Genomic DNA, 13,848 nt, shown 5'->3' with positions numbered 1-13,848 from the left:
ATTCCGTATGAAAGTATGAGTGTAAATGTTGGTGTTTGCATTGTTTATATGTGTGTAATGTGATGGTGTATGATTGTATAAGCGTGTATGGCACAAGAGCTGTATGTATTTGTATTCTTTGTGTATATGTGCGTTTTTGAGTGGCTGCATGTCTTTGCATAATTCAGGTATGAATAATGAGGGAGATGACAGCCTATGAGTTTGTATAATAGAGTGTTTGTATTGTACAGTATTATGCATGTGTAATGTGAAGGTGTATGATTATCTATAGCAATATATATTTGTGTGTGTGTGTGTGTATGAGGTGAGGGCATATGGGCATCCATATGTAAGTGTATGTCCTTGTATTATTTTGGTTTGTGTGTGATGAGAGTCTATGGGTTTGTGTCTATGTAGTCATGGGTCTGTAATATTTCTGTAAATGTAATATAAAGGTGTATTAGTGTATATGATATGAGCGTATGTGCACATGTGCAGGACTATATATTTGTGTATGTCTGTGATAGGCGAGCCCATGAGCATGCATCTATAGGTGGGTGTTTGTGATGACAGTCTACGAGTTTGTGTTGATGTGGTCATATGTTTGTAATAATTGTATGTTTGTGTTGTGTTACTACTATTTGTGTGTGATGTGAGATGACTTCAAGTGTGTACTGTATGTGTTTTTTGTTGTTGGAGTGTGTGTATGACATGAGGGTCTATGATTGTGCATTTGTGTATGTGTGTAATGTAAAGGTGCATGTGTTGTAGGTGTATAACTGGGTTTCTGTTGGATCTGTAAAGTGAAGGCGTACGATTGCACATCTGTAGGTGTGTGTATTATTTGGGTATGAGCCTATACATTTGTGTCAGTGGGGTCACGTGTTTGTGTTAGGTATATGTGTAATATGAAGACATATGAGTGTGTCTGTGATACATGTTTGTGTGCGATACAAAAGTATGTGTGCATTTGTGTGTGCTGTATGTGTTTGTAGTTTTTGTGCATGACAGTGATAGGCGTGCACATGAGGTGTGTGTTTGTGATGTGTGTGTACTGTATGTGTTTTTATTGTTGGAGTGTGTGTATGATGTGAGGGTATATGACTGTGCGTTTGCGTATGTGTGCAATGTAAAGGTGTATAAGTGTATCAGAGAGTGCATGTATTGAAGGTGTATAATTGGGTATCTGTGATACATGTTTGTGTGCGATATAACAGTAGGTGTGCATTTGTGTCTACTGTATGTGTTTACATTTTTTGAGTATGATACTGATAGTCGGGCATATGAGCATGCATCTAAAGGTGTGTGTTTGTGAATATGTTGGTACTATTTATATGTTTGTGTTGTGTACGTGTTGCTACTATTTGTGTGTGATATGAGAGTATTCCGAGTGTGTATTTGTGTTTGTACTGTATGTGATTTTATTGTTGAAGTGTGTGTATGATGTGAAGGTATATGACTGTACCTTTGAGTATGGTGTATAAGTGTATCTGAGAGTGCATGTGTTGAAGGTGTATAATTGGATATCTGCAGGTCTGTTTGTGTGCGATATAAAAGTAGGTGTGCATTTGTGTGTATTGTATGTGTTTGTATTTTTTGTGCATGGGTGTGACGAGAGTGTGTGTTGTTGTGTACCTGTAGATGTATGTGTTTGTATTACATGTGTGTAATGGGAAGAAGTTTGAGTGTATCTGTGATACATGTTTGTGTGCAATATAAAAGTAGGTGTACATTTGTATGTATTGTATGTGTTTGTTATTTTATGCGTGAGTGTGTATTGTTGTATACCTGTAGATGTATGTGTTTGTGTTCCATATGTGTGTAATGTGAAGGAGTATGAGTGTATCTGTGATATGTTTGTGTGCAATATAAAAGTAGGTGTGCATTTGTGTGTATTATTATTATTTATTATTATAGAGCCATTTATTCCATGGCGCTTTACATGTAAGGAGGGGTATACATAATAAAAATAAGTACAATAATCTTGAACAATACAAGTCAAGACTGGTACAGGAGGAGAGAGAACCCTGCCCACGTGGGCTCACAATCTACAAGGGATGGGTGAGGATACAGTAGGTGAGGTGTATTGTATGTGTTTGTATTTTTTGTGCATGAGTGTGTGTGTATTGTTGTATACCTGTAGATGTATGTGTTTGTATTACATATGTGTGTAATGTGTAGGAGTATGTGTATCTGTGATATGTTTGTGTGCAATATAAAAGTAGGTGTGCATTTGTGTGTATTGTGTTTGTATTTTTGTGCATGAGTGTGTATTTTTGTATACCTGTAGATATATGTGTTTGTATTCCATATATGTGTAATGAGAGTTTATATGCTCAGATGTATGTGTTGATTATACAGTGTTTGTCTATGTGCGTGATGTGAGGAAGTCTGAACAGGTGTCTCTCATTGAATGTGTGTTGTGTGTATTATGACATGCGTTTATTAACTTCACTGATGTAAAACATAATTTTACTGAATGAATTATTATACCTTTAGTACTATTTAAATGCCAGTGATGTTTCCATCATTCCTCCGACATTACTAAATCCTGTAGGATTCGGCCATAAACTTGATGTGATCAGATGATAACACATACAGCACACACACATGTTATAAAATAACACCTAACCTCCCAGTGAAAGCATATAGTGTAAATCTTTCTAAACGCCTCTCCACAAGGACACCTAAAGTAAAAAATACTTTGATCCGCGAGTCACATTCTGTTTTATTACATAAAGGTTAACTAGCCCTCCTAATGAACAATTATTACTCTATAAAACAAAAGAAAAAGAGTGTGCAAGAGCGGAATATTAATTTGAAACATGGTCATTCTATTCACAGGGAAGAAAAAAGAAAAGGACATATTAAATAATAAAAAGCCAAATTTCATTTTAAAATGAAGCCTGATAGACTAATCTCTTTTAATAGACTGAATATAATACCAATTCCAATTCTAATTGTAGCTGGAAATGGTCTCTGAAACCTTTCCGTCATTAAAAATAAAAAAAAAAACAAGTCTGGCTTCTCCCTGAATTGTTAACTTTACACGAGGACGTCGAAAATCTTATCGAAAGCGAGATTCATGTAAAAATGTCAGCAAATCTGGTTGGAGGCTTTAATAAGGATAGAAAATGGGTGGCGTTGGCTAACCTAAGATAAGATCTTCCAAGATATCTATGTAGATGGCTTGTGGCGTAGATGAGAGAAAGGGAAAAAAAAAAAAAAAAGAAAATGAAAACGTGATTTGGTGCTGACTCTGCTGACCAACAGCAATGGGAAAGAAATTCTAATAGACACTGGGTCCCAGCTGGGCAATGACATTAATTGCCTAAATCTCACGCTTGTCTGTGATGCAGCTTTCTCATTCAATCGCTTGCTCGCTCTCTCTCTCCTTCGCACTAGCTCACTCGATCTCTCTCTATTTCTCTCCACCCTCCCTGGGGATTTTAAAAATGCAGTATTTGAATTTTGGTGAGTGGTAAAGCCTCTGCCCTAGGACCCATTTGACAAATGAGAAGCCGTGCAGCATCAACACCAGCCGACTGAGCTTCAGTGAGTCAATCTCTCTGCTAGTCAGCAAGCTCCTGTTGGGAAACGCCGAGCTCCCTCTCTTCGCTGTCATTGAGGAAGTTACATTGACTCTTCATTAGGCTGCAGGCTTTTGGTTAAATCCCTCCGTTGTTGTTTTTTTTCACCCCACTTTAAGCGGTTCCAGTTTTTAATTTGCCTAGTTGCCTTAGCTGACAAATGAACGCACGCTTCCAGCAGTAGGATAGCGAAGGGGAACGGAAAAAAAAAGGAAAAGGACTTTTTTTGTAACTTTAGGTCACCGAAGCTAAAAGACGATTTAAAACCTGCTGACAAGACAGGACAAACGTGCTTGCATGCTAGCCCCTTCACTTGTTCTACGTCGACTCCAGAGCAACACCATGCAGCATCCTCTGACGGGTGCAACCTGCGTGGCACTGCCGAATGTGGGCATGTGTCCACAGCTCTCTTGTGCCTTGACTTTTATGTACTTGCAGCAGGTAAGTTTCTCCTTGCTTCGCTCTCTTCTCATTGCTGTTGCTTGCAGATGAACTTTTGCATTTTTTTGGCTTTGGGGGGTTTGCACATGTCTATAGAACCTATGCTGAATGTATAATTGAACTTGATGGACCTAGGTCTTTTTTCAACCTATGTGACTAAGTCTAAGATGGGGAGAGCAGGGCTGGCATAGATTTGGAGCTGGAATGTCTTAGGTGGTGAAGCTAAGACACGAGTGTGCTAGGATCTCAGCATCCTGCTGCACACACATTGCATGCTCTTATCCGGGAGTCATGTATCCAGCCCGCCGCTGTGCAGCACAGAGACCATAACCTGGGCAGAAGACGATAACATACAGCCCATCCTGTTCCATTATTGCTGGGCAGTCATTCATGCTTGTGTATCTGTACATTACTTGCTGCAGTCACGGGGACGTCTGGATTTCTGTGGAACACTAGCCAGAAATATTTTAATGAGATGTAAATGTATCCTTTGTGAACCTGAAAAAAAAAAAGGAAGCCTCTGTGTTACGGCTAATGTCCTAACAAAAGGCAGAGCAGGGCTGTTCTTCTAGCAAAAGAGCCACCCTGCAAAGAGTTAATGCCTAAGAATGAAAGCATTGCGCCAGTGTAAGTGGTTAAAGTGTGATCTTACGCCTGATTCTGCTTCCTTAGGCTTTGCAGAAGCAAATGCCTTGTGATCTCATCTCAGGAGGGTGTCTATTTTCTAAGCTCTCTGGGTCCGGACTGTATTCATTTCCTCACCTGTGACTTAAAAAGTCTTGACAATGACTAGCTTTGTGCTGCATAATCAGAAAATGCTCCTTTTACTGTTATTAAATGGTAATGACTGCCCCTGTAGTATATGGAGAAGTATTAGTACGGGTCCCTACTTAAGGCGGTCTATGCACCAAAGTAGTGGAAGATACATAGCAAGATCCAAACTTTATCTGTAGACCGCCATGTCTACATCTGTCATCCAGGACATACATATCATGTGCTGCAATCTTTGCTGCATTATTAGCAAGCACTGGGGTCTCCATTGTGCTCCATTACAAAGTATACCGGCACATGAGAAATCAATAGCAATCTGTTTATTAGATATTTATATTTTTGATTGTAATTCTTTAAACTTGGATGTGCATCATAGGAGTCAGTGGAAAGTACTGGGTCTCATCCATTTTACATTACCTGTACAATCCCATGCAGTAGTAATAAGATCCCGGCCAGCATTGAGTGTGACGCATACATGTTGTTCTAGTAAAACATCCGCACTTTTTTGGATTCGGTCATTCTTCATGCCGACTCGTAAAAATGAGAAAATGATAGATTTCTTTCCTAATATTCTGGCATTGCTGCGGTTCACCTGGTGTCCTGAGTTCCCTGCCCATGCAGTGGGGTAAGGCAGTAAGCAGGGAGACAGCAGCCCTTTCTCTGCTGCCCTATGGGCTTTGTTGTCACTTTAGCCTATTCTAATATATGCATGGTAAAAGATTTATGTGTACATAGATTGTGACCGTGATTTGGGAACAGCGATGGGAGTTCATGTTTTTGCATTCCCATTTCCAATTTGCATTTGATAAATGCTGAATGCATCCACTTTCTAGGATTGTCTTTTTTTTTCCTAATAACTGGCCGTTCTTTAAACTTTTCGAGAAATCTTCCATAGATCTGTTCTGATTCTGAACATCAGATCTTTTTTTTATTATTTTTTAAATTAGGTTGGCTGGAGGTTTTACCATCTTCTTTTATCTTGCTTGGTCATCTGTTTTTCTTTCATTATTTGTATATTAATTAATACTCATTAAACGATGGAGGTGACAGGTCAGTAGGACTTTACGAGAGGGTTGGGGAGATTTCCATAAAAGCAGTTGTCTTTTAATGTCATCGTTCCAAATGCTATGTAAACCCATTACTACTGCAGGTAAGGTGCAGAAAGCCTTAAAATGTTTCCAAACCACTCTCATAGTAGTAGGGTATTATTGTGACCCTCATTAACCATTTAGACTACTTCTGGACCTGATGTGCACTTTGGATCTTCATCCATGGTGGACTCAGGAATGGCTAATACCAATATCATTATACCAGTGACCTATTTGATCACATATAGGTTTGTTGTGTAACTCTGGAGCCTATACGCGCTTCATTGACTCCATTTCCCCTATGTAATATGGAAAATTGCGATAAGGAATACACCATTAAGACGTAAGCAATGTGCAGTAAAAAAAGCCACCGATATTTACTGCCACCAGCTCCGAACGGCGTGTAAATTTTATATTTGTCCTGAATATTTTAACAGATACTTTTCGCCTTTGCCAGTAGTTTTTAACAGTTGCCTGCATTATTTATAAAGCAGGAAAATACATGCAGACGTCAACAGGCTGCCGCTGTACACGTTATTGTTACGGATAATGCCACATAAAGCACAGTGGGAGGGGGACAATATCTTTTATGGATGACAAGTTTGATGAAACACAACTAAATGTGAAGAAATGACTCCAGTAGAAAAAAAAAAAATCTCCTATTTGCTTTATGGCCATAGGTTTATCTAAATGTAAATTATTTGAGACCTTCCGGTATGTAAGTATTATGGAAATAGATGATGTTCTAGTCAACATTTTATTTTTTGGCCCCCGCTCCAATTAGAGTTTCTTAAAGAATTTGCAGTTTCTGCACTGCGAGCATCTGCATTATACATAAGATGCATGCTACAAAACGCCCTATGAGTATAATAGCCTGATGTATATTTACAAAGGAAAACTCAATGTGGCTGCGGAAGTCGCTTTTAATATGTAGTATAGTTCTGCTTTCAAAAGAATTGCTCAGCTTTCAAGCCCACACAACTAGTTATCGTAAAAGACACCATTACTTTTATAATACATGGCTGTGTTGTGAGTCTTCTGCGATTTGTGGTGAACACTTGGAACTGCATAATGTTTACATCTATGTACATCTACGGAATAATAGTCATTCACATCATGCAGACATCCATAAAATATACACATCTAGTCCGTAATACTTATACAATAATTATATCTATATACAGTGATAGACATACATGTAATCATACACATCCAAACATCCCACAGTCATACAAACATACACATCCAAACAGTAATATACATTATATATCCATACAACATACACATCTATACAATAATACTCATCCTTACAAGAATTATATCTACATATAGTGATAGACATACATGTAATCATACACATCCAAACATGCCACAGTCATACACATCCAAACAGTAATATATTATACGCATCCATACAACATACACATCTATACAATAATACTCATCCTTACAAGAATTATATCTACATATAGTGATAGACATACATGTAATCATACACATCCAAACATGCCACAGTCATACACATCCAAACAGTAATATACATTATACGCATCTATACAACATACACATCTATACAATAATACTCATCCTTACAAGAATTATATCTACATACAGTGATGGACATACATGTAATAATACACATCCAACCATCCCACACCGTCATATAATCTTCCACATCCTAAGAGTAATATACATTGTATACATCCATGCAACATAAACAACTATACAATAATACTTATCCTTACAAGAAGCATATATATAAAGTGATGGACACATTAATAATACATATCCAAACATCCCACAGTCATACAAACATACACATCAAACAGTGATATACATTGTCCACATCCATACAACATACACATCTATACAATAATACTTATCCTTACAAGAATTATATCTACATACAGTGATTAGACATACATGTAATAATACACATCCAAACATCCCACACAGTCATATAAACTAACACATCCAAACAGTGATATACTGTACATTGTACACATCCATACAATATATACATCTATACAATAATACTTATCTTTCAAGAAGTATGTATATACAGTGATAGTCATACATGTAATCATACACATCCAAACATGCCACACCATTATACAAACATACACATCCAAACAGTAAGATACATTGGACACATCCATACAACATTTACATCTATACAATACTTATCCTCACAAGAAGTATGAATATGTAGTGATAGTCATACATGTAATTGTACACATCCAAACATCCCAGACCGTCATACAAATATATACGTCCAAGCAAAATATACATTTTACACATCCATACAATATATACAGTACATCCATGCAATAACACTTATCCTTACAAGAAGCATATATATAAAATGATAGACACATTAATAATACACACCCAAACATGCCACAGTCATACAAATGTACATATCCAAACAGTAATATACATTGAGAACATCAACATCATATCTATCTATCTATCTATCTATCTATCTATACAACAATACTTTTCCTTACGAGAAGTGTGTATATATATATATATATATATATATATATATATATATATTTACAGTGATAGGTCATACATGTAATATTACACATCCATACATCCCACTCATACATACACACATCCTAACAGTGATATATATTGCACACATCCATACACCATATACATCTATGCGATAGCACTTATCCTTTAAAGAAGTCTATCTATCTATCTATCTATCTATCTATCTATCTATCTATCTATCTATCTATCTATCTATTATCTATCTATCTATCTATCTATCTATCTATTATCTATCTATCTATCTATTATCTATCTATCTATCTATCTATCTATCTATCTATCTATCTATCTATCTATCTATCTAACGCAGTCATATAAGTATACACGACTAAACAATAATATACATTGAGCACATCAACACCTTATATATCTATATAAAATATTTCTTTATACAAGAAACATCTGTATTCAATAATACACCCCTCTACAATAATGCACATTCATAGAGTACAACACATTAATACATTGCAGACATCCACATAATCTTTACATCTATATAATATGCCTCCATACAATATACACCTGTAGCTATCCACACAGTAATCTGCTTCTCTACACTGCACATCATTCAATTACAGACATCAGTATAATAATACACACGTGTGCACTGTGCTTCCATCACATACATGCATACAGTGTACATGTTCATACAGTAATATACACTAATACTGCCTGCCAATAATAAAAAATAACACTATACTACACATATATGCAAACACTAGACATCTATAACTTACACATCCATACAAAAAACACATATTTGTCAATAATACACATTCATACACTGCACACAGCCATACTGCACAATATACGCCCATGATTTACACTGCACACTAGTTGATGAAAGTCTGCTGATGCTAGTAAACTATTCATTGCACAGTTTGTTTTATAGGGACTAATCTATTACTTTGCACTTTTTGTATTTGGAAGGTAAATGTAAAAGAACTGGATTTTGTCACTTAACTACATTGTTTTCACTCTACACATTATAACTCTGAGTTCAGAGACATAGCACAATGCAGGAGCGGCAGCTGCAGTCCTATGCAAAAGAAAAAAAAGGAGTTATGTCAAATGACAGTTCTGCTACATTTGTACTTTAGTTGAGTAGATGCTTCGCGCCATTGAGCACTTTGTATCACAGTGAAATAAACCTCTGCAGTACAACAAGCCTTCAGGAAAGAGAACATCCGGCTTTGTGGCAGATTGGAATCTAGTGAGAAAATAATTACTTGTCGTTATGTATCTATATGGTTTATTTATCGATAAATAATCATGAAACTGTGCGTCTGTCCGATACCTGGACCGAGCAGAGCATGAACGCGGCTCAGTTATAAAGTGATCACCACCTCGAGTTTTGGGACAGAAGAGCCTATAGAATTTGCCAGTATAAAATGTTATGTTACCCACTGATGCGTCTGGTGACTATTGGGGTATGGCCTATATTCCCTTGTAGTTACAAAGTTTGGAAAATTGCACTTATCTACTTTAAACATACTTTTCTTACAATGCAGAATAAACTTTCAGTGATATTAATATGTATTAGTAGGGGCTATGTTAAGGTTTCAGTGTGCACGCTTTGTGCGTTGTTACCATACGTTTGTGAATGTTTAGTACTTCCGTATGACAAGTGTACCGTCACTCTTCAAGAGTTTGTGTTGGTTGGGCATATGTGTGTAATGAGTGTGCGATCAATCTAAGTTCACACACATCAGGTCATTTATATGGTTTGTATATGTCTGTCTGTCCGTCGCTGTATCATTGTATTAATATATATGTGGGTTTAGTTGTTTGTTTTAACACTTATATCAAAAGTGATCTTAATCGAGTTTGCTGGCTATGGCTGTGTACTGGTTGAATTTTCCGAATGAATCAATGTTTGCGTGTGCGGTTTTACATATTTCACATCACCTTTACGTGTTTTGTGTGATGTGTATGTTAGTATAAAGAATCTCTGCGTTTCCGTGTGATTGTGTGTGTATCGTTACCTGGATGTATGTGTATTTGTGTCTTTATTGTAGTAGTGTTTATGTTTAGTTTTACGTCTATATCACAATATGATACTTTGTAAGTTAGTTGCGTAAGTTTGTTATGTGTGTATGTATAAAGTATGTGTGTTTACTTGTTATTATGTATGTATGTATGTATTTCTGTGTATTTGAATGTTTATTGTAGTAGTGTTTATGTTTAGTTTTACATCTATATCACAATATGATACTTAGTGAATAAGTTGGGTAAGTTTGTTGTGTAAGTATGTATGTATAAAGTATGTGTGTTTCCTTGTGATTGTGTATGTATTGTTAAATGTATGTATGTGTATGTGTATCTGTGCGTTTCTTGAAGTAGTGTTTATATTTAGTTTTACGTCTATATCACAATATGATACTTTGTAAGTTAGTTGCCTAAGTTTGTTATGTGTGTATGTATAAAGTATGTGTGTTTACTTGTTATTATGTATGTATGTATTTATATGTATTTGAATGTTTATTGTAGCAGTGTTTATGTTTACATCTGTATCACAATCACAATATGATACTTAGTGAATAAGTTGGGTAAGTTTGTTGGGTAAGTTTGTTGTGTAAGTATGTATAAAGTATGTGTGTTTCCTTGTGATTGTGTATGTATTGTTAAATGTATGTATGTGTATCTGTGTGTTTATTGTAGTACTGTTTATGTTTAGTTTTATATCTATATCACAATATGATACTTACTGAGTTCCTTGGATAAGTTTGTTGCGTGTATATGTATAAATTATATGTGTTTCCGTGTGATTGTGTGTGTATCGTCACCTGTATGTATATGTTTCTTGTAGTAGTGTTTATATTTAGTTTTATATCTATATCACGGTATGATACTTACTGAGTTGGTTGGATAAGTTTGTTGTGTATGTATGTATAACGTATATGTGTTTTCTTGTGATTGTGTATGTATGTGTATATTTCTTGTAATAGTGCTTTTGTTTAGTTTTATATCTATATCGCCGTATGATATTTACTGAGTTAGGTGGGTAAGTTTGCTCTGTATGTATAAAGTATGTGTGTTTCCTTGTGACTTTGTATGTATTGCTACCTGTATGCATTTGTATTTGTGTGTTTTCTTATAGTAGTGTTTATGTTTAGTTTTACATCTATATCACAATATGATACTTACTGACCTATTTGGGTAAGTTTGTTGTGTATGTATGTATAACGTATATGTGTTTCCTTGTGATTGTGTATGTATGTGTAGTTGTGTGTTTCTTGAAGTAGTGTTTATGTTTAGTTACCCATCTACATCACAATGTGGTATTTACTGAGTTTGTTGGGTTGGTTTGCGTATGTCTGTTTATATGAATGCAGCTATGCTTGTGTGTGTGTGGTATGTATTTATTTGGTCAAATTCCAAGTCCATACACCTAGTCATGTGTTTTTTCCTGTATATCATAACATGATCCCACCCACCGCCATACTATAAAACCAGAAAACAAGTCAATGCTACCGTGAGAGAACACTTTTTCCGATGTATCAGTAGTTGCTTTGCTGTAGCTAATAACTATAGTAATATTTTGCTAGATACCTATTTACTAGTAAGAAAGCAATGTTTTGCTACAGGTTGCTCTAAGCATTCGTTTCAGCCAGTGGTCAAATTGCCATCTGCTCAAGTGCACTCCGATAAGTTATCTTACAGTGGGCCATGCCCTTGTCAACGTGCTCGAACTGTTCATTTGTGCTCCTCTCTTAATGATGATACATGGGGTTTATTTTTCAAAATGAAGTCATCCGTAATGTGGGAATAATTTAGCTTAAAATGGAGACATTGCTCAAGGTGGACGGACGGACCTAGATCGAAAGCAATTGAACTAAAACTTCTGGATCAACTTTTTTTTTTAATTAGAAAGTAGCCCGCAGTAGATCATTAATGGCGTCAGTGACTGGCCATCCTTAAGTGCTTAAACAGTAGAAAATTGGCATTTGTGTAGTGCTGAGCTTGCAGAAATAGGTATCAGCTGTGCTGGCCGATGGCCCTAAGGAAATGGAGAGCAGTCGAGCTGTTGGCCGTGTTCTTTAAAGAGTGCGCAATAAGTCAATCAGCGTCTTCAGGAAGCTAATTTGATGTCCTTGCTGCGTAATAAGTCAATATAAAATATTAGGTTTAGAAAGATTCTTAAAATGTGTTATTTGTTTACTAAACACAAAAAACAATATCGGAATAATTTATTGTAGATCGGAATAAATGATGGATGACTAGATCTAGATTTTATCGGATCTGTTCGGAGGTTACACTTGTCTCATTTCTAGCCTTAACTCAATATTGCCAATTTAGTATATAATCAGAGGGATCACCTGTGCCTGTAAGTATTAATACAAGGCTATGCCATGTTTCCTTTGTAAGCTACTGCTATCAGCATGCAGAAAGATCTGTCATATGATGATTCGTAACACTTTCGAGCTGTGTCTCCAGAAGAGCCTTGTGCCGCAGGAACATAATCACTGCGGCAATTCACCTAAAATGTGAACCCATATGTTGGAGAGAGCTTACTCTGCAATCGGCTGTACCGTCTATGGTGGAAGTGCTGCATGTGGCATCTGCACTGCAGTCTAATGATGCTGCAGGCACATTGCTCTACACGGCTTCTTGTCATTGCCATTCCCAGTTGATAGGGATGCTGCCTGGAATCTCAGCAGTGACGTGCGAGATGGGAAAAACCCCAACCATCCCCCCTGCCGGCAACTGTGATCTCATGCAGCACAAAATGCAACTCCAAATAGGGTTTGTGGGACACAGGACCGTCATCTTGGGGGTAGGCACTTGCCCTAAGCTTGAACTGGAGAGCAGCTCAATAGATCATGCTGTGATAACTGGTGTGATTACATAACCATGGCTGATAACAGAAGCTGCACATCCACAGCAAGAAAAAACTCAGCTGCTCTTTTCTGGAATTCACTAACATCATGTTGGACATTGTACTGAGGAACAACAGTGAAAAACACAGAGGGGATATAGAGACGTGTGAGACGCAAGGCTTGTTGGAAGTGTCGATCTCGTTGTCACAAATTATCACTCACTGTAACCTTAATTTGTAAAAAAGGGATAATACAATATGTTGATGATGATGAAGATAGAAAGATAAGAGATAGATAAAAGATAGATAATATATAGATGATAGATAATAGATAGATAGATAGATAGATAGATAGATAGATAGATAGATAGATAATAGATAGATAGATGATAGATAGATAGATAGATAATAGATAGATAGATAGATAGATAGATAGATAGATAGATAGATAGATAGATAGATAGATAAATAGATAGATAATAGATAGATAGATGATAGATGGATGGATAGATAGATAATAGATTGATAGATAGATAAATAGATAGATAGATAGATAGATAGATAGATAGATAGATAGATAGATAGATAGATAGATTGA

General features: G+C 36.3%; 1 protein-coding gene across 8 annotated transcripts in view; it reads left to right on the top strand.

The window, feature by feature from the left end:
- The first annotated feature begins 3,162 nt into the window (after positions 1 to 3,162).
- RBFOX1 (RNA binding fox-1 homolog 1) overlaps positions 3,163 to 13,848 on the top strand; it is a 957,869-nt gene continuing 947,183 nt past the window's right edge. For 3 of the 8 annotated variants that reach the window (XM_077275261.1, XM_077275262.1, XM_077275265.1), the window contains exon 1: positions 3,446 to 4,010. In XM_077275261.1, coding sequence (XP_077131376.1) covers positions 3,867 to 4,010 — 144 coding nt within the window. In that variant the 5' untranslated portion in view covers positions 3,446 to 3,866. Of the gene's footprint in view, positions 4,011 to 13,848 lie in introns of all 8 variants that reach the window. The other 5 variants (XM_077275271.1, XM_077275266.1, XM_077275267.1 and 2 more) reach the window with 4 other exon arrangements.

The sequence above is a fragment of the Ranitomeya variabilis genome, chromosome 7, assembly GCF_051348905.1.
Source record: "Ranitomeya variabilis isolate aRanVar5 chromosome 7, aRanVar5.hap1, whole genome shotgun sequence".
NCBI lineage: Eukaryota > Metazoa > Chordata > Amphibia > Anura > Dendrobatidae > Ranitomeya > Ranitomeya variabilis.
The sequence above is the reverse complement of the archived record's forward strand: the minus strand, read 5'-3'. Positions and strand labels throughout refer to the sequence as shown.